At 44.7% G+C, this 22,508-nt stretch overlaps 1 protein-coding gene across 1 annotated transcript; it reads left to right on the top strand.

The window, feature by feature from the left end:
• The first annotated feature begins 2,404 nt into the window (after positions 1-2,404).
• On the top strand, positions 2,405-11,966 carry LOC120040086 (vascular endothelial growth factor receptor 3-like). The gene is made up of 5 exons (XM_038985349.1): positions 2,405-2,409; positions 6,270-6,405; positions 10,411-10,519; positions 10,837-10,967; positions 11,464-11,966. Exons 1-5 carry the CDS (start codon positions 2,405-2,407, stop codon positions 11,827-11,829), a joined length of 747 nt encoding a protein of 248 aa, XP_038841277.1. The 3' UTR covers positions 11,830-11,966.
• The last annotated feature ends 10,542 nt before the right edge of the window (positions 11,967-22,508 follow it).

The raw sequence follows: 22,508 nt of genomic DNA, 5'->3' as shown, positions 1-22,508 counted from the left end.
AGTAACATCAGCCAGTAGAACAGTAGTAACATCAGCCAGTAGAACAGTAGTAACATCAGTCAGTAGAACAGTAGTAACATCAGTCAGTAGAACAGTAGTAACATCAGCCAGTAGAACAGTAGTAACATCAGCCAGTAGAACAGTAGTAACATCAGCCAGTAGAACAGTAGTAACATCAGCCAGTAGAACAGTAGTAACATCAGCCAGTAGAACAGTAGTAACATCAGCCAGTAGAACAGTAGTAACATCAGCCAGTAGAACAGTAGTAACATCAGCCAGTAGAACAGTAGTAACATCAGCCAGTAGAACAGTAGTAACATCAGCCAGTAGAACAGTAGTAACATCAGTCAGTAGAACAGTAGTGACATCAGCCAGTAGAACAGTAGTAACATCAGCCAGTAGAACAGTAGTAACATCAGCCAGTAGAACAGTAGTAACATCAGCCAGTAGAACAGTAGTAACATCTGCCAGTAGAACAGTAGTAACATCAGCCAGTAGAACAGTAGAACAGTAGTAAAATCAGCCAGTAGAACAGTAGTAACATCAGCCAGTAGAACAGTAGTAACATCAGCCAGTAGAACAGTAGTAACATCAGCCAGTAGAACAGTAGTAACATCAGCCAGTAGAACAGTAGTAACATCAGCCAGTGGAACAGTAGTAACATCAGTCAGTAGAACAGTAGTAACATCAGCCAGTAGAACAGTAGTAACATCAGTCAGTAGAACAGTAGTAACATCAGCCAGTAGAACAGTAGTAACATCAGCCAGTAGAACAGTAGTAACATCAGTCAGTAGAACAGTAGTAACATCAGTCAGTAGAACAGTAGTAACATCAGCCAGTAGAACAGTAGTAACATCAGTCAGTAGAACAGTAGTAACATCAGCCAGTAGAACAGTAGTAACATCAGTCAGTAGAACAGTAGTAACATCAGCCAGTAGAACAGTAGTAACATCAGCCAGTAGAACAGTAGTAACATCAGCCAGTAGAACAGTAGTAACATCAGCCAGTAGAACAGTAGTAACATCAGCCAGTAGAACAGTAATAACATCAGCCAGTAGAACAGTAGAACAGTAGTAACATCAGCCAGTAGAACAGTAGTAACATCAGCCAGTAGAACAGTAGAACAGTAGTAACATCAGCCAGTAGAACAGTAGTAACATCAGCCAGTAGAACAGTAATAACATCAGCCAGTAGAACAGTAATAACATCAGCCAGTAGAACAGTAGTAACATCAGCCAGTAGAACAGTAGTAACATCAGCCAGTAGAACAGTAGAACAGTAGTAACATCAGCCAGTAGAACAGTAGTAACATCAGCCAGTAGAACAGTAATAACATCAGCCAGTAGAACAGTAGTAACATCAGCCAGTAGAACAGTAGAACAGTAGTAACATCAGCCAGTAGAACAGTAGTAACATCAGCCAGTAGAACAGTAGTAACATCAGCCAGTAGAATAACACAACAACACACTTCTCAGAGTTCATCCTCATCAGGGAGTCCTCAATCGTACATCCTGTGTACATCATTGTACAACTTTTGTGTTTGTGTGTGTTTTTTTTTATCGCCTTGGTACTATTTTCACAAGTTTGTGGTTCATTTTCTTAGTACACAACTCTAACTGGTCAAATGCAGCCAGTCTTTCATTCAAAACCTGATGCCCACCTATTTGACGTCTTTGACAGGACTCATGCCCACCGCTCTGACGGGGCTGATGCCCACCGCTCTGACGGGGCCCATGCCCACCGCTCTGACGGGGCTGATGCCCACCTCTCTGACGGGGCTGATGCCCACCTCTCTGACGGGGCCCATGCCCACCTCTCTGATGGGGCTGATGCCCACCGCTCTGACGGGGCTGATGCCCACCGCTCTGACGGGGCTGATGCCCACCTCTCTAACGGGGCCCATGCCCACCTCTCTGATGGGGCTGATGCCCACCGCTCTGACGGGGCCCATGCCCACCTCTCTGATGGGGCCCATGCCCACCTCTCTGACGGGGCCCATTCCCACCTCTTTGACCTCTTTGACGGGGCCCATGCCCACCTCTTTGACAGGGCCCATGCCAACCTCTTTGACCTCTTTGACAGGACCCATGCCCACCTCTTTGACGGGGCCCATGCCCACCTCTTAGACCTCTTTGACGGGACCCATGTCCACCTCTTTGACGTGGGGCCAAGCCCCAGCTCTCTGACGGGGCCCATGCCCACCTCTCTGAGGGGCTCCTTGTCCAGGAGCTCTTTGGCTTCTTCCTCTCCCTTGCTGTCTATCTGCTCCATGTTGGAAGACATGTCAAGTGTTACCACACCCTCTTTTATATGGTGATCAATTGTGGTGAGCACTATGTGAAATCAATTAGCAATAATGAGGTGAAATCAATTAGCAATAATGAGGTGAAATCAATTAGCAATAATGAGGTGAAATCAATTAACAATAATGAGTAGTCATTATGCGTGGTTATTATGTATCGTACATGTCATTTAAATGTTTATACTTTACCAACACATTTCATTTCTCTAGTTCTCCAAATCCATATAGAGTAGACAAACAAGTTAACAATCTATAGGTTTACCAAACGGTTAATTGGTTAACCATTGAGCGCAGTTGGATTTAGTGATGACAATAGAATGAGATGAAATGAAAAGTATTGTGAGCATTGCATTGTGAAAGGCAATTACTTTATATAAAATATATTTCTAGATAAAACACTGATTAGGGTCTGGTGAAAATGTGCTTTAAAGTTTTTATTTTATTTTTTAACACAGCCTTTTTCATGATCTGTTTTGAGTTTGTGTAACGACTTTCCTCTTCTTCTGACGAGGAGTAAGAGATATCGGACTAATTTGCAGCGTGGTAAGTGTCCATTTTAATATATAAAACTGAACACTACAAAAATACAAATAACAAAGTGAATGAACAAACGAAAATCGAAACAGTCCCGTATGGTACAGACACAGGAAACAACCACCCACAAACCACAAAGGAAAACAGGCTACCTAAATATGGCTCCCAATCAGAGACAACGACTGACACCTGCCTCTGATTGAGAACCATACTAGGCCAAACACATAGAAATAGAACATACAGAACAAAACATAGAAAAACAACATAGAATGCCCACCCCAACTCACGCCCTGACCAACTAAAATAAAGACATAAAAAAGGAACTAAGGTCAAAATGTGACAGTTTGGTACTAAGAGTTGTGAAATTTGAACAAATACTTGTGAAAATAGTACCAAAGAGATAGCAGAAACCCCTGTAATGCCTGTTTCACACCAGTCACGACACCGGCGTACTTCAAAAGGTAACACCAGGTTAGCTAAAGGGACAGACCTCAGTCGTTGCTAATGAATCTGATTATTTTCTGTGCTTCTGTGCGCCGCGTTTCCCCCCAAAGGACTCATAATGGGGTTTCTAATTTCATGTCTCATTTGAGCTACGATGAGTTTCCACACATATTTTGGTTATGATACAAATGCTAAATTTCATTGCTTATCATTACACAGTAGAAACATTGTCTCGCCTTTGAATGTGAGGGACGTCGCTCCGCTCGTGTTTAAAGTGTATCGCTGAGTGTGTGTCATCTATCAGTGAACCATCCAACATATCCTTCAACCAGGACACAATGGCACCATATTCCCTGTGTGTCTCATAGATGTGTCTCAGAGATGAATGTCTCATAGATGTGTCTCATAGATTATTGTCTCATAGATGTGTCTCAGAGATTAATGTCTCATAGATTAATGTCTCATAGATGTGTCTCATAGATTATTGTCTCATAGATGTGTCTCAGAGATGTGTCTCATAGATGTGTCTCAGAGATGTGTCTCATAGATTATTGTCTCATAGATGTGTCTCATAGATTAATGTCTCATAGATGTGTCTCATAGATTATTGTCTCAGAGATGTGTCTCATGGATGTGTCTCATAGATTATTGTCTCATAGATGTGTCTCATAGATTATTGTCTCATAGATTATTGTCTCAGAGATGTGTCTCATAGATGTGTCTCATAGATTATTGTCTCATAGATGTGTCTCATAGATGTGTCTCATAGATGTGTCTCATAGATGTGTCTCATAGATTATTGTCTCATAGATGTGTCTCATAGATGTGTCTCATAGATTATTGTCTCATAGATGTGTCTCATAGATTATTGTCTCATAGATGTGTCTCATAGATGTGTCTCATAGATGTGTCTCATAGATTAATGTCTCATAGATTATTGTCTCATAGATGTGTCTCATAGATTATTGTCTCATAGATTATTGTCTCATAGATGTGTCTCATAGATTATTGTCTCATAGATTATTGTCTCATAGATTATTGTCTCATAGATTATTGTCTCATAGATTATTGTCTCATAGATGTGTCTCATAGATTATTGTCTCATAGATTATTGTCTCATAGATGTGTCTCATAGATTATTGTCTCAGAGATGTGTCTCATAGATTATTGTCTCATAGATTATTGTCTCATAGATTATTGTCTCATAGATTATTGTCTCAGAGATGTGTCTCATAGATGTGTCTCATAGATTAATGTCTCATAGATGTGTCTCATAGATGTGTCTCATAGATGTGTCTCATAGATTAATGTCTCATAGATTAATGTCTCATAGATGTGTCTCATAGATGTGTCTCATAGATGTGTCTCATAGATTAATGTCTCATAGATGTGTCTCATAGATTAATGTCTCATAGATGTGTCTCATAGATTATTGTCTCAGAGATGTGTCTCATGGATGTGTCTCATAGATTATTGTCTCATGGATGTGTCTCATAGATTAATGTCTCATAGATTAATGTCTCATAGATGTGTCTCATAGATTATTGTCTCATAGATGTGTCTCAGAGATTAATGTCTCATAGATTAATGTCTCATAGATGTGTCTCATAGATTATTGTCTCATAGATGTGTCTCAGAGATGTGTCTCATAGATGTGTCTCAGAGATGTGTCTCATAGATTATTGTCTCATAGATGTGTCTCATAGATTATTGTCTCATAGATTATTGTCTCATAGATGTGTCTCATAGATTATTGTCTCATAGATTATTGTCTCATAGATTATTGTCTCATAGATTATTGTCTCATAGATTATTGTCTCATAGATGTGTCTCATAGATTATTGTCTCATAGATTATTGTCTCATAGATGTGTCTCATAGATTATTGTCTCAGAGATGTGTCTCATAGATTATTGTCTCATAGATTATTGTCTCATAGATTATTGTCTCATAGATTATTGTCTCAGAGATGTGTCTCATAGATGTGTCTCATAGATTAATGTCTCATAGATGTGTCTCATAGATGTGTCTCATAGATGTGTCTCATAGATTAATGTCTCATAGATTAATGTCTCATAGATGTGTCTCATAGATGTGTCTCATAGATGTGTCTCATAGATTAATGTCTCATAGATGTGTCTCATAGATTAATGTCTCATAGATGTGTCTCATAGATTATTGTCTCAGAGATGTGTCTCATGGATGTGTCTCATAGATTATTGTCTCATGGATGTGTCTCATAGATTAATGTCTCATAGATTAATGTCTCATAGATGTGTCTCATAGATTATTGTCTCATAGATGTGTCTCATAGATGTGTCTCATAGATGTGTCTCATAGATGTGTCTCATAGATGTGTCTCATAGATGTGTCTCATAGATGTGTCTCATAGATGTCCTGTTTGATGTTGATGTGCTTCTGTTTTCTCCTCTGTTCACTCCACCACCACAGCACACTATGCATGACAATGACTGAAACAGGGTCCTGCGTCTCAACCAGCACCCTATTCCCTATGTAGTGCCCTCCTTTTAATCACATAGTGCACTACGTAGGGAATAGGGTGCCATTTGGGCCCTGGTCAAAGGATAGGTTGGATGGTTTTCTGATAGCCGATTTATTGAGGAAAGTTACCAGCAATGACTGTGACGTGTGGTGGTCTCTACTTAGCTGAATGCGCTAACTGTACGTCGACGAGAGAGTCTGGTAAATGACCGACCATGTAAACGTATGGAAATGACTGGAACATTGGATGGTTCCCAAAATGTGTGCTATTTGTTTTAGTCCTGTTCTACCCCGAGGACCACATCTATCGCTGCGTCATCCTCTGGGGGGGTTTCTTTGTGCTTTAATATTGTTTTAAATTCTACAAATTGTTTTACCTAAGAATCTGTCAATCAATCAATCAACCCTAAAAGAAGTGCACTATATAGGGAATAGGGTGCCAATGGGCCGTGGTGAAAGACTATGTCGTTGTGTTTTGTGTTTTGTAGGAGTCGGAGGGATCGTAAAGGGCGTAGCGACAGCGTCTCAGACTGTCAGAACTGGCAGGACCTGGACTCGCAGAACACCGTGAATAAAATAGAAAACATCGAGACGTCAGTCGAAGTGGTGGACGGGAGGCAGAAGGTTGGTTCTCACTCCCTGCACAGACGTTTACAACATTTAACAATACTACAAAAATGTTATCTGAATGTTATCTGAATGTTATCTGAACGTTATCTGAATGTTATCTGAATGTTGTCTGAATGTTGTCTGAATGTTATCTGAACGTTGTCTGAATGTTGTCTGAATGTTGAATCATAACCATGTTATTATATTATTTTAGGCTATAATTCTGATCAAGTTTCCAATTAGGATTTAGTAGGTAGTAGATTTATTTTGATTGCTTTCCGTTATAAACTGAATTTTACACCAATTTACAATCAGAGATTGATGATTTAGTAAAGCTTAGAACAGGAAGATAGTCCCTTAGTCTAGTTGGCAGAAAAACTCTTTATATAAGTGTCCCTAACCGGGAACTGGAGTATTTCTACCTATGTGTCCCAAACAGTGTCCTGTGTGACAGTAGTTCTACCTAAGTGTCCCAAACAGTGTCCTGTGTGACAGTATTTCTACCTTAGTGTCCCAAACAGTGTCCTGTGTGACAGTATTTCTATGTAAGTGTCCCAAACAGTGTCCTGTGTGACAGTAGTTCTACCTAAGTGTCCCAAACAGTGTCCTGTGTGACAGTAGTTCTACCTTAGTGTCCCAAACAGTGTCCTGTGTGACAGTAGTTCTACCTAAGTGTCCCAAACAGTGTCCTGTGTGACAGTAGTTCTACCTTAGTGTCCCAAACAGTGTCCTGTGTGACAGTATTTCTACCTTAGTGTCCCAAACAGTGTCCTGTGTGACATTAGTTCTACCCAAGTGTCCCAAACAGTGTCCTGTGTGACAGTATTTCTACCTTAGTGTCCCAAACAGTGTCCTGTGTGACAGTAGTTCTACCTAAGTGTCCCAAACAGTGTCCTGTGTGACAGTATTTCTATGTAAGTGTCCCAAACAGTGTCCTGTGTGACAGTAGTTCTACCTAAGTGTCCCAAACAGTGTCCTGTGTGACAGTATTTCTACCTAAGTGTCCCAAACAGTGTCCTGTGTGACAGTATTTCTACCTTAGTGTCCTGTGTGACAGTATTTCTACCTAAGAGTCCTGTGTGACAGTATTTCTACCTAAGTGTCCTGTGTGACAGTGATCCGTGTGACAGAGAGAAGAGAGGGCAAGTGTTCCAATTCCACATAAGAAATATTTTGAACCCTCTTCCTGAGCACACTTCCTGAGGGGAATGGGAATAAACACACACACACACACACACACACACACACACACACACACACACACACACACACACACACACACACACACACACACACACACACACACACACACACACACACACACACACACACACACAGCACACTTCCTGTTGTGGGTCACACCTGTGAGGTCAGTTCCTGTTGTGAGGGACTGGCAGCGGAAAGGTTTGAGTCACGTCAACTTCTACAGAGACCGTGTTCTCATCAACCATCAAAACACAGCCACACCAGGACAACCAGGACAACCAGGCCAACCAGGACAACCAGAGCCAGAGTAGCATGGAATCAACCAGGACAGCCAGGACAACCAGAGCCAGAGTAGCATGGAATCAACCAGGCCACACCAGGACAACCAGAGCCAGAGTAGCATGGGATCAACCAGGCCACACCAGGACAACCAGAGCCAGAGTAGCATGGGATCAACCAGGACAACCAGGACAACCAGGACAACCAGGACAACCAGAACAACCAGAGCCAGAGTAGCATGGGATCAACCAGGACAACCAGGACAACCAGGACAACCAGGACAACCAGAACAACCAGAACAACCAGAGCCAGAGTAGCATGGGATCAACCAGGCCACACCAGGACAACCAGAGCCAGAGTAGCATGGGATCAACCAGGACAACCAGGACAACCAGGACAACCAGAACAACCAGAGCCAGAGTAGCATGGGATCAACCAGGCCACACCAGGACAACCAGAGCCAGAGTAGCATGGGATCAACCAGGACAACCAGGACAACCAGAGCCAGAGTAGCATGGAATCAACCAGGACAACCAGGACAACCAGGACAACCAGGACAACCAGGACAACAAGAGCCAGAGTAGCATGGAATCAACCAGGACAACCAGGACAACCAGGACAACCAGGACAACCAGAACAACCAGAACAACCAGAGCCAGAGTAGCATGGGATCAACCAGGCCACACCAGGACAACCAGAGCCAGAGTAGCATGGGATCAACCAGGACAACCAGGACAACCAGAGCCAGAGTAGCATGGGATCAACCAGGACAACCAGGACAACCAGAGCCAGAGTAGCATGGAATCAACCAGGACAACCAGGACAACCAGGACAACCAGGACAACCAGAACAACCAGAGCCAGAGTAGCATGGGATCAACCAGGCCACACCAGGACAACCAGAGCCAGAGTAGCATGGAATCAACCAGGACAACCAGGACAACCAGGACAACCAGGACAACCAGAACAACCAGAGCCAGAGTAGCATGGGATCAACCAGGCCACACCAGGACAACCAGAGCCAGAGTAGCATGGGATCAACCAGGACAACCAGGACAACCAGAGCCAGAGTAGCATGGGATCAACCAGGACAAGCAGGACAACCAGGCCACACCAGGACAACCAGAGCCAGAGTAGCATGGGATCAACCAGGCCACACCAGGACAACCAGAGCCAGAGTAGCATGGAATCAACCAGGACAACCAGAGCCAGAGTAGCATGGAATCAACCAGGACAACCAGAGCCAGAGTAGCATGGAATCAACCAGGCCACACCAGGACAACAAGAACCAGAGTAGCATGGAATCAACCAGGCCACACCAGGACAACAAGAACCAGAGTAGCATGGAATCAACCAGGCCACACCAGGACAACCAGAGCCAGAGTAGCATGGAATCAACCAGGCCACACCAGGACAACCAGAGCCAGAGTAGCATGGAATCAACCAGGCCACACCAGGACAACCAGAGCCAGAGTAGCATGGAATCAACCAGGCCACACCAGGACAACCAGAGCCAGAGTAGCATGGAATCAACCAGGCCACACCAGGACAACCAGAGCCAGAGTAGCATGGAATCAACCAGGCCACACCAGGACAACCAGAGCCAGAGTAGCATGGAATCAACCAGGCCACACCAGGACAACAAGAACCAGAGTAGCATGGAATCAACCAGGCCACACCAGGACAACCAGAGCCAGAGTAGCATGGAATCAACCAGGACAACCAGAGCCAGAGTAGCATGGAATCAACCAGGACAACCAGGACAACCAGAGCCAGAGTAGCATGGAATCAACCAGGCCACACCAGGACAACCAGAGCCAGAGTAGCATGGAATCAACCAGGCCACACCAGGACAACCAGAGCCAGAGTAGCATGGAATCAACCAGGCCACACCAGGACAACCAGAGCCAGAGTAGCATGGAATCAACCAGGCCACACCAGGACAACAAGAACCAGAGTAGCATGGTATCAACCAGGACAACCAGGACAACCAGGCCAGCCAGGACAACCAGAGCCAGAGTAGACACTAGTGGATTGATTGAGTGTGTATTCCAGGTCAGGGTTCAAAGTCCCAGTCAGTTGTCTAGTCTAGTAAAAAACACTTCAATTCATAATAAAACATTTAAAAGCCATCTTCCTTCCCTGTTCAGCACTTTCAATGTAATAGTAGATTTATTTAGTATGAAAACCATGTTTGTATGTAAACCTGTCTTCCTCTCTAGATAGTCAGCAGCCTTCCCCTCCTCTCCTCTCCTCTCCTCTCCTCTCCTCTCCTCTCCCCTCGCCTCGCCTCGCCTCGCCTCGCCTCTCCTCTCCTCTCCTCTCCCCTCCTCTCGCCTCGCCTCGCCTCGCCTCGCCTCTCCTCTCTAGATAGTCAGCAGCCTGGTGATGCAGAACGTTTGTTTTTTAATGTTTATATTTTCCTCTCCTCTCCTCTCCCCTCTCCTCTCTAGATAGTCAGCAGCCTGGTGATGCAGAACGTTTGTTTTTTAATGTTTATATTTTCCTCTCCTCTCCCCTCCCCTCTCCTCTCTAGATAGTCAGCAGGCTGGTGATCCAGAACGCCAGTGTATCAGTCATGTATAAATGTTCTGCTGACAACAAAGTGGGTAAAGACCAAAGGCTGATATACTTCTATGTGACCAGTGAGTATTTCAACTTATTTCCTTCTCTTGGTTTAGCATCCAAAGTACTGTACAGTAATATGTATGATACTGTATATACATTAATAAGTACTGTACAGTAATATGCACTATAATGTATATACATCACTAAGTACTGTACAGTAATATGCACTATACTGTATATACATTAATAAATAGATCTGCCGTTTTGTAATAGTAGTACTAATAGTTTGTGTAATAGTTAAAAAACAAAAACATTTTGAACCATAGAGCCTTCAAAATCATAACAAAAAAATCTATCTAACTCCCCCCCCCCCCCCCCCACCTCCCTCCTCCAGCTATCCCAGAAGGTTTCAGTGTAGAGCTGGGTCCGTCTGAGGAACCTCTGGAGCAGGAGGAGGTGTCGCTAAGCTGCATCGCTGACAACTACACCTACGAACAGCTCACCTGGTACAGACTGGACCCACAGGTAACAGCTCACCTGGTACAGACTGGACCCACAGGTAACAGCTCACCTGGTACAGACTGGACCCACAAGTAGAGGAAGGGTACACTGAATAAGGAATACAAGCACAGCTTCGTCCTTGAAACTTGTTTAATTTGGTTAAACAAGTCTCAAATCTGTTTGTGCTGTCTTGACAATAAACTCGTTGATGGATTTTGGTAAGACAACACAAAACCGATCTGGGACCCAGGCTAGTAGAACAGGAAGACTGACTTTTTGTCTCTCTCTGTCTCTCTCTCTGTCTCTCTCTGTGTCTCTCTCTGTGTCTCTCTCTCTGTCTCTCTCTGTGTCTCTCTGTGTCTCTCTGTGTCTCTCTCTGTGTCTCTCTGTGTCTCTCTGTGTCTCTCTGTCTCTCTCTCTCTGTCTCTCTCTGTGTCTCTCTCTCTCTCTGTGTCTCTCTCTCTCTGTGTCTCTCTCTCTCTGTGTCTCTCTCTCTCTCACTCTCTCTCTCTCTCTCTAGGCGCTACAGGATGAGAGTGGTAAACCCCTGGAGCTTGACTGTCATAGTGTCCACCTGTACGCTGACCGCCTGGATGGACAACTGACCTATCAGGAGCGGTCTAACAGCTGGGTCCTGGAGATGACTATAGCTAGCATCACGCTACAGGACGAAGGGAACTATGTCTGTGAGGTTCAGAATAGGAGGAGCCAAGAGAAACACTGTCTACGCAAATACATATCGGTTAAAGGTGAGGGGGAGAAACACTGTCTACTCAAATACATATCGGTTAAAGGTGAGGGGGAGAGAAACACTGTCTACTCAAATACATATCGGTTAAAGGTGAGGGGGAGAGAAACACTGTCTACGCAAATACATATCGGTTAAAGGTGAGGGGGAGAGAAACACTGTCTACTCAAATACATATCGGTTAAAGGTGAGGGGGAGAGAAACACTGTCTACTCAAATACATATCGGTTAAAGGTGAGGGGGAGAGACACACTGTCTACGCAAATACATATCGGTTAAAGGTGAGGGGGAGAGAAACACTGTCTACGCAAATACATATCGGTTAAAGGTGAGGGGGAGAGAAACACTGTCTACTCAAATACATATCGGTTAAAGGTGAGGGGGAGAGACACACTGTCTACGCAAATACATATCGGTTAAAGGTGAGGGGGAGAGAAACACTGTCTACGCAAATACATATCGGTTAAAGGTGAGGGGGAGAGAAACACTGTCTACTCAAATACATATCGGTTAAAGGTGAGGGGGAGAGACACACTGTCTACGCAAATACATTTCGGTTAAAGGTGAGGGGGAGAGAAACACTGTCTACGCAAATACATATCGGTTAAAGGTGAGGGGGAGAGACACACTGTCTACGCAAATACATATCGGTTAAAGGTGAGGGGGAGAAACACTGTCTACTCAAATACATATCGGTTAAAGGTGAGGGGGAGAGAAACACTGTCTACTCAAATACATATCGGTTAAAGGTGAGGGGGAGAGAAACACTGTCTACTCAAATACATATCGGTTAAAGGTGAGGGGGAGAGACACACTGTCTACTCAAATACATATCGGTTAAAGGTGAGGGGGAGAGAAACACTGTCTACTCAAATACATATCGGTTAAAGGTGAGGGGGAGAGAAACACTGTCTACTCAAATACATATCGGTTAAAGGTGAGGGGGAGAGAAACACTGTCTACTCAAATACATATCGGTTAAAGGTGAGGGGGAGAGACACACTGTCTACTCAAATACATATCGGTTAAAGGTGAGGGGGAGAGAAACACTGTCTACTCAAATACATATTGGTTAAAGGTGAGGGGGAGAGAAACACTGTCTACTCAAATACATATCGGTTAAAGGTGAGAGGGAGAGAAACACTGTCTACTCAAATACATATCGGTTAAAGGTGAGGGGGAGAGAAACACTGTCTACTCAAATACATATCGGTTAAAGGTGAGGGGGAGAGAAACACTGTCTACTCAAATACATATCGGTTAAAGGTGAGGGGGAGAGACACACTGTCTACGCAAATACATATCGGTTAAAGGTGAGAGAAACACTGTCTACTCAAATACATATCGGTTAAAGGTGAGGGGGAGAGACACATGGAACCCAACAGGGTTCTTCAAAGGGTTCTGCTATGGGGAGAGCCAAGAACCCTTATTGGTTCCAGTAACCATACACCCACACACACAGAGGAACGTAGGCCTCACACACCAACACACACACAGAGGAAGGTAGGCCTCACCAACACACACACACACACACACACACACACACACACACACACACACACACACACACACACACACACACACACACACACAGAGGAAGGTAGGCCTCACACACCAACACACACACAGAGGAAGGTAGGCCTCACACACACACACACACACACACACACACACACACACACACACACACACACACACACACACACAGAGGAACGTAGCCCTCACACACCAATACACACACAGAGGAATGTAGCCCTCACACACCAATACACACACAGAGGAATGTAGGCCTCACACACCAACACACACACAGAGGAAGGTAGGCCTCACACACCGACACACACACACAGAGGAAGTTAGGCCTCACACACCAACACACACACACAGAGGAATGTAGGCCTCACACACCAACACACACACAGAGGAATGTAGGCCTCACACACCAACACACACACAGAGGAATGTAGGCCTCACACACCAACACACACACAGAGGAAGGTAGGCCTCACACACCGACACACACACACAGAGGAACGTAGGCCTCACACACCAACACACACACACACAGAGGAAGGTAGGCCTCACACACCGACACACACACACAGAGGAAGGTAGGCCTCACACACCAACACACACACACACAGAGGAATGTAGGCCTCACACACCAACACACACACAGAGGAAGGTAGGCCTCACACACCAACACACACACAGAGGAAGGTAGGCCTCACACACCGACACACACACACAGAGAGGAAGGTAGGCCTCACACACCAACACACACACACAGAGGAAGGTAGGCCTCACACACCAACACACACACAGAGGAAGGTAGGCCTCACACACCGACACACACACACACAGAGGAATGTAGGCCTCACACACCAACACACACACACACAGAGGAATGTAGGCCTCACACACCAACACACACACACAGAGGAATGTAGGCCTCACACACCAACACACACACACAGAGGAATGTAGGCCTCACACACCAACACACACACACAGAGGAAGTTAGGCCTCACACACCAACACACACACAGAGGAAGGTAGGCCTCACACACCAACACACACACAGAGGAAGGTAGGCCTCACACACTAACACACACACACAGAGGAACGTAGGCCTCACACACCAACACACATACAGAGGAATGTAGGCCTCACACACCAACACACACACACAGAGGAAGGTAGGCCTCACACACCAACACACACACAGAGGAAGGTAGGCCTCACACACCAACACACACACACAGAGGAACGTAGGCCTCACACACCAACACACACACACAGAGGAAGGTAGGCCTCACACACCAACACACACACAGAGGAATGTAGGCCTCACACACAGACACTCACACACAGAGGAACGTAGGCCTCACACACAGAGGAACGTAGGCCTCACACACAGAGACACACACACAGAGAGGAAGGTAGGCCTCACACACACACACACACACACACACACACACACACACACACACACACACACACACACACACACACACACACACACACACACACACACACACACAGAGGAAGGTAGGCCTCACACACACACACACACACACACACACACACACACACACACACACACACACACACACACACACACACACACACACACAGAGGAAGGTAGGCCTCACACACCGACACACACAGTCTATTTAAGTGATAATGCACGAAAAGCCGGTGTTTGGAGGATATATTGGCACGGGTGTTGTTAGGAAAGCCGGTGTTTGGAGGATATATTCGCACGGGTGTTGTTAGGAAAGCCGGTGTTTGGAGGATATATTCGCACGGGTGTTGTTAGGAAAGCCGGTGTTTGGAGGATATATTCGCACGGGTGTTGTTAGGCCCGAGACAAAGATGCTGTAGGGTTTAACTTCTCTAGGGTAGGGAACAGCATTCGGAATTTTGGATGAAAAGCATGCCCATACAACATTGCCTGCTACTCGGGCCCAGAAGATATGATATGCATATAACTGGTAGATTTGGATAGAAAACACTCTAAAGTTTCCAAAACTGTTAAAATAGTGTTTGTGAGTATAACAGAACTGATTTGGCAGGCGAAAACCTGAGAAAAATCCATTCAGGAAGTAGGATATTTTTTGGTTTTGTAGTTTTCTATTCAATGCCATTACAGTATCCATTGACTTAGGACTCAAATTGCAGTTCCTATGCCTTCCAGTAGATGTCAACAGTCTTTAGAAATTGTTTCAGGCTTATATTCTGAAAAATGAGGAAGTAAGAGCAGTCTGAATGAGTGGACCCTGCCGTGTCACAGAGCTTTTTCATGTGCGAGACCGAGAGAGTGCCTTTCTTGTTTACCTTTTATATTGACGACGTTATTGTCCGGTTGAAATATTATCGATTATTTAGGCTAAAAACAACCTGAGGATTGAATATAAACATCGTTTGACATGTTTCTATGAACTTTACGGATACAATTTGGATTTTTTCTGTCTGCCTGTTGTGACTGCGTTTGAGCCTGTGGATTACCTGAACAAAACGGAGGTTTTTGGATATAAAGAGGGGCTTTATCGAACAAAAGGAACATTTATTGAGTAAATTATTGTCTTCTGAGTGCAACCATATTGTCACGATGTTGGTCTGAGGAAGAAGGAGTCGACCAAAGAGCAGCGTGGTACGTGTTCATGATGTTTATTATAACCTGAACACTGAAACAAAAAACAAAAGTGGAACAAAACGCAACAGTCCTGTAAGGTGCAGCAACACAAAACAGAAAACAACTACCCACAAAACCAACATGGAAAATGGCAACCTAAATAGGCTCCCCAATCAGAGACAACGCTAAACAGCTGTCTCTGATTGGGAACCCATTCAGGCCACCATAAACCTACAAACCCCTAGACCATACAAAATCCCCATAGATAAACAAAAAACCCTAGACAAGACTAAAACCCATAGACAATACAAAAACGAAACAAACCACCCTTGTCACACCCTGACCTAACCAAATAATAAAGAAAACAAATATAACTAAAGTCAGGGCGTGACACATATAAAGATCATCAAAGGTAAGTGATTCATTTTATCTCTATTTCTGACTTGTGTAACTCTTCTACTTGGCTGGTTACTGTTTGTAATGATTTGCCTGCTGGGCTATGTTCTCAAATAATCGTAAGGTATGCTTTCGCCGTAAAGCATTTTTAAAATCTGACACCGTGGTTGGATTCACAAGAAATTCATCTTTAAACCTATGTAAAATATGTTTTGTTTTCTGAATTTTTATAATGAGTATTTCTGTATTTGAATTTGGCGCTCTGCAATCTCACTGGATGTTGGCCAGGTGGGACGCCCCACATACCCTAGAGAGTCCCTCAGAGGAAGGGTTTAAACACAAACTAGTCCCTCAGTAGGAAGGGTTTAAACACAAACTAGTCCCTCAGATGAAGGGTTTAAACACAAACTAGTCCCTCAGAGGAAGGGTTTAAACACAAACTAGTCCCTCAGTAGGAAGGGTTTAAACACAAACTAGTCCCTCAGTAGGAAGGGTTTAAACACAAACTAGTCCCTCAGTAGGAAGGGTTTAAACACAAACTAGTCCCTCAGAGGTAGGGTTTAAACACAAACTAGTCCCTCAGTAGGAAGGGTTTAAACACAAACTAGTCCCTCAGAGGAAGGGTTTAAACACAAACTAGTCCCTCAGAGGATAGGCCCAGTCATTAACACACTAATGCTTCATTCATGTCCAGTCCTGACCCTTTAACCTCAGTCACACGGAATTCTCAATTTCCTGCCCCCCCCCCCCCCTCCTGCCCTTCTCTCTCTCCTGAGAGACCACAACATAAGTCTCATGATTTGTTCTCTTTGCCCTTCAGTCAATTCTGCATGAATAATGGGATCTGTTAAAAGGGCAGAAAGGTGTGAATAAGATGATGCCATTTATGTATTTCTTTCTCTAAGGGGCTTTATTGACATGGGAAACATATGTTAACATTGCCAAAGCAAGTGAAATAGATAAAACAAAAGTGAAATAAACAATATAAAATGAACAGTAAACATCACACTCAAAGAAGTTACAAAAGAATAAAGACATTTCAAATGTCATTATGTCTATATACAGTGTTGTAACGATGTATCAAAGGGAAAATAAATAAACATGAATATGGGTTGAATTTACAATTTTGTTTGTTCTTCACTGGTTGCCCTTTTCTTGTGGCAACAGGTCACACAACTTGCTGCTGTGATGGCACACTGTGGTATTTCACCCAGTAGATATGGGAGTTTATCAAAATTGGATTTGTTTTTAAAATCTTTGTAGATCTGTGTAATCTGAGAGAAATACTGTATGTGTCTCTAATATGGTCATACATTTGGCAGGAGGTTAGGAAGTGCAGCTGTTTCCACCTCATTTTGTGGGCAATGTGCACATAGCCTGTCTTCTCTTTCTCAATAGCAAGGCTATGCTCACTGAGTCTGTACATAGTCAAAGCTTTCCTTAAGTTTTGGTCAGTTACAGTGGTCCGGTATTCTGCCACTGTGTACTCTCTGTTTAGGGCCAAATAGCATTCAAATCAAATTTCAAATCAAATTTATTGATATAGCCCTACAGCTGATATCTCAAAGTGCTGTACAGAAACCCAGCCTAAAACCCCAAACAGCAAGCAATGCAGGTGTAGAAGCACAGTGGCTAGGAAAAACTCCCTAGAAAGGCCAAAACCTTGGAAGAAACCTAGAGAGGAACCAGGCTACGAGGGGTGGCCAGGCCTCTTCTGGCTGTGCCGGGTAACAGAACATGGTCAAGATGTTCAAATGTGATGACCAGCATGGTCAAATAATAATAATCACAGTAGTTGTCGAGGGTGCAGCAAGTCAGCACCTCAGGAGTAAATGTCAGTTGGCTTTTCATAGCCAATCATTAAGAGTATCTCTACCGCTCCTGCGGTCTCCAGAGAGTTGAAAACAGCAGGTCTGGGAAAGGTAGCACGTCCTGTGAACAGGTCAGGGTTCCATAGCCGCAGGCAGAACAGTTGAAACTGGAGCAGCAGCACGGCCAGGTGGACTGAGGACCACAAGGAGTCATCATGCCAGGTCGTTCTGAGGCATGGTCCTAGGGCTTATGTCCCCCGAGAGAGAGAAACAAAGAGAGAAAGAGAGAATTAGAGAGAGCATACTTAAATTCACACAGGACACCGGATAAGACAGGAGAAGTACTCCAGATTTAACAAACTGACCCTAGCCCCCCGACACATAAACTACTGCAGCATAAATACTGGAGGCTGAGACAGGAGGGGTCAGGAGACACTGTGGCCCCATCTGATGATACCCCTGGACAGGGCCAAACAGGAAGTATATAACCCCACCCACTTTGCCAAAGCACAGCCCCCACACCACTAGAGGGATATCTTCAACCACCAACTTACCATCCTGAGACAAGGCAGAGTATAGCCCACAAAGATCTCCTCCACGGCACAACCCAAGGGGGGGGCGCCAACCCAGACAGGAAGATCACGTCAGTGACTCAACCCACTCAAGTGACGCACCCCTCCTAGGGACGGCATGAAAGAGCACCAGTAAGCCAGTGACTCAGCCCCTGTAATATGGTTAGAGTCAGAGAATCCCAGTGGAGAGAGGGGAACCGGCCAGGCAGAGACAGCAAGGGCGGTTCGTTGCTCCAGAGCCTTTCCGTTCACCTTCACACTCCTGGGCCAGACTACACTCAATCATATGACCCACTGAAGAGATAAGTCTTCAGTAAAGACTTAAAGGTTGAGACCGAGTCTGCGTCTCTCACATGGGTAGGCAGACCATTCCATAAAAATGGAGCTCTATAGGAGAAAGCCCTGCCTCCAGCTGTTTGTTTAGAAATTCTAGGGACAGTAAGGAGGCCTGCGTCTTGTGACTGTAGAGTCAGGTTCTGGTCCGGTTCTGGCATTTAGGTCGCCACAGACTAGTAGATGTCCCTGGGCCTGGAAATTATTGATTTCCCCCTCCAGGATGGAGATGCTGTCTTCATTAAAACTTCTTATGGCTGCAAGCCCGATGTCGGTACACTTATGACAACAGCCAGCTCAAGTGCAGGGCGCGAAATTCAAAAGATATTTTTGAGAAATATTTAACTTTCACACATTAACAAGTCCAATACAGCAAATGAAAGATAAACATCTTGTGAATCCAGCCAACATGTCCGATTTTTTTAATGTTTTACAGCGAAAACACCACGTATATTTATGTTAGCTCACCACCAAATACAAAAAAGCACAGACATTTTTCACAGCACAGGTAGCGTGCACAAAACCAACCTAACTAACCAAGAACCAACCAAACTAACCAAGAAACAACTTCATCAGATGACAGTCTTATAACATGTTATACAATAAATCGATGTTTTGTTCGAAAAATGTGCATATTTGAGGTATAAATCATAGTTTTACATTGCAGCTACAATCGAAAATAGCACCGAAGCAGCTAGAACAATTACAGAGACCAAATTGAAATACCTAAATACTCATCATAAAACATTTATGAAAAATACATGGTGTACAGCAAATGAAAGACAAACATCTTGTGAATCCAGCCAATATTTCCGATTCTTTAAGTGTTTTACAGCGAAAACACAATATAGCATTATATTAGCTTACCACAATAGCCAAAAACACAACAGCATTGATTCAAGCCAACAGTAGCGATAACGAATAAACCAGCAAAAGATATCAATTTTTTCACTAACCTTCTCAAAATTCATCAGATGACAGTCCTATAACATCATATTACACAATACATATATTGTTTGTTCGAAAATGTGCATATTTAGCGGCACAAATCGTGGTTATACAATGTGAATACTAGGCAAAATGCAATAACAATATCCGGAGAAATCTTGGAGAGGCACCTAATCTAATCAATAACTATTCATAAACGTTACTAAAAAATACATGTTGGACAGCAAATTAAAGATAGCTTAGTTCTTAATGCAATCGCCGTGTTAGAATTCTAAAAATAACTTCAGTACGACATCCAGCTTACGTTATTGCGAGAGAGCGCCCAAAATCAAAGCGGAAAACACAACGACACATTTTCCACAGAAATAGGAAATAACATCATTAATGGGTCCTACTTTTGCTGATCTTCCATCAGAATGTTGTACAAGGGGTCCTTTGTCCAGAACAATCGTTGTTTGGATTTAGAATGTCATTTTTCCCTCTCGAATGAGCAAGCAAAACTTGCCAAGTGGCGCGAAGCTCTCCATTGTCAACAAACGCAAAGAACGGAACACGCCAAAACTCCCGAAAAAAATTCAATAATCTGATTAAACTATATTGAAAAAACATACTTTACGATGATATTGTCACATGTTTAATAGTAATAATAATATGCATATTGTACGAGCAAGAATTGAGTACGAGGCCGTTTGAAATGGGCACCTTTCATCCAAGCTACTCAATACTGCCCCTGCAGCCCTAAAAAGTTAAAGAATGGGGATTCTAGTGGGGAGATATAGGTAGCACACAGGAGGACATTTTTCTCTGTTGAGTTCATTTCCTTTCTAGCCAAATGCAAAATGTTCGTGTTTTGATTAATTTAATAGAGTGAGTTAGGTCTGATATATAACCATTAGCATACCCCCTGAGTCCCTTCCCTGTTTCACACCTGGTAGTTTGGTGGATGGGACTACCAGCTCTCTGTAACCTAGAGGGCAACCAGTGGGTCCGTCTCCTCTATACCACCCACCTGGTAGTGTGGTGGATGGGACTACCAGCTCTCTGTAACCTAGAGGGCAACCAGTGGGTCCATCTCCTCTGTACCATGTTTCTTGTAGGATGACAATATCTGTATTTCTGATATCTTTGATGAAGTCCAGGTTCCTGCTCTTCAGTCCAAAGGCAGATGACCTCAGGCCTGGGATATTCCAGGATGAGATAGTGAAGGCTTTGTGTTCCATAAAGTGTCCAATGTTGTTAGTCGTGTGGTTTGGCCTCAGACCAGTAAGTGTGAGCAGAGCCTGCTGAGCATCTGGTACATGCCATTGGCTTGGGCTAGTCTAAGAGTGGGGGTTGGGTCTGTTTGCCTGCTCACGGCCTGGGCGTATGTGTGACTTTCATGTTGACGTCCTCTTTGCGGGAGTGGGGGGCATGGGGTGGGCAATGAGGGGCATAGGCCTGATCTGAGGGGTTCTAAATGGGGTGTGGGCATGATTGGTTTGGGTTGGGGGTGGGCGTGTGGATGTGGCTGGTTGTGTTGCGGTCTGGATGTCGTGTCCTCTGGCATGGGTCGTCTATGTGTAAGTCCTGGAGGGGGCTGGGGGGGGGGGTCTCTCTGGTCTGGGCTGGGGTGTCTATTGATCTGTTGCTCCTGTGTGAGGTGCTGGAGCTGCGGTTGAAGACAATGTGTTGTATGGTCCTGGCTAAGGTGGGAACTGCTGCCTTGTATTCCTGGTCGTAGAATGATGTTCAAGTCCAGGGTGGAGTGGTGGGCCAGGTAAACATTTGGTTTTGAGGCAAAGTCACTGGAAATACTTGCGTTTACCCGCTGAATGGTAGCAGGGTGGGAGTCTTATCGTGGTAGCAGGGTGGGAGTCTTATCGTGGTAGCAGGGTGGGAGTCTTATCGTGGTAGCAGGGTGGGAGTCTTATCGTGGTAGCAGGGTGGGAGTCTTATCGTGGTAGCAGGGTGGGAGTCTTATCGTGGTAGCAGGGTGGGAGTCTTATCGTGGTAGCAGGGTGGGAGTCTTATCGTGGCAGCGGGGTGGGAGTCTTATCGTGGTAGCGGGGTGGGAGTCTCATCGTGGTAGCAGGGTGGGAGTCTTATCGTGGTAGCAGGGTGGGAGTCTTATCGTGGTAGCAGGGTGGGAGTCTAATCGTGGTAGCAGGGTGGGAGTCTTATCGTGGTAGCAGGGTGGGAGTCTTATCGTGGCAGCGGGGTGGGAGTCTTATCGTGGTAGCGGGGTGGGAGTCTTATCGTGGTAGCAGGGTGGGAGTCTTATCGTGGTAGCAGGGTGGGAGTCTTATCGTGGCAGCGGGGTGGGAGTCTTATCGTGGTAGCGGGGTGGGAGTCTTATCGTGGTAGCAGGGTGGGAGTCTTATCGTGGCAGCAGGGTGGGAGTCTTATCGTGATAGCAGGGTGGGAGTCTTATCGTGGTAGCAGGGTGGGAGTCTTATCGTGGTAGCAGGGTGGGAGTCTTATCGTGGTAGCAGGGTGGGAGTCTCATCGTGGTAGCAGGGTGGGAGTCTTATCGTGGTAGCGGGGTGGGAGTCTTATCGTGGTAGCAGGGTGGGAGTCTTATCGTGGTAGCAGGGTGGGAGTCTCATCGTGGTAGCAGGGTGGGAGTCTTATCGTGGTAGC

The sequence above is a fragment of the Salvelinus namaycush genome, unplaced genomic scaffold (assembly GCF_016432855.1).
Source record: "Salvelinus namaycush isolate Seneca unplaced genomic scaffold, SaNama_1.0 Scaffold3216, whole genome shotgun sequence".
Taxonomy (NCBI): domain Eukaryota; kingdom Metazoa; phylum Chordata; class Actinopteri; order Salmoniformes; family Salmonidae; genus Salvelinus; species Salvelinus namaycush.
This window is presented reverse-complemented; position numbering and strand designations above follow the sequence as displayed.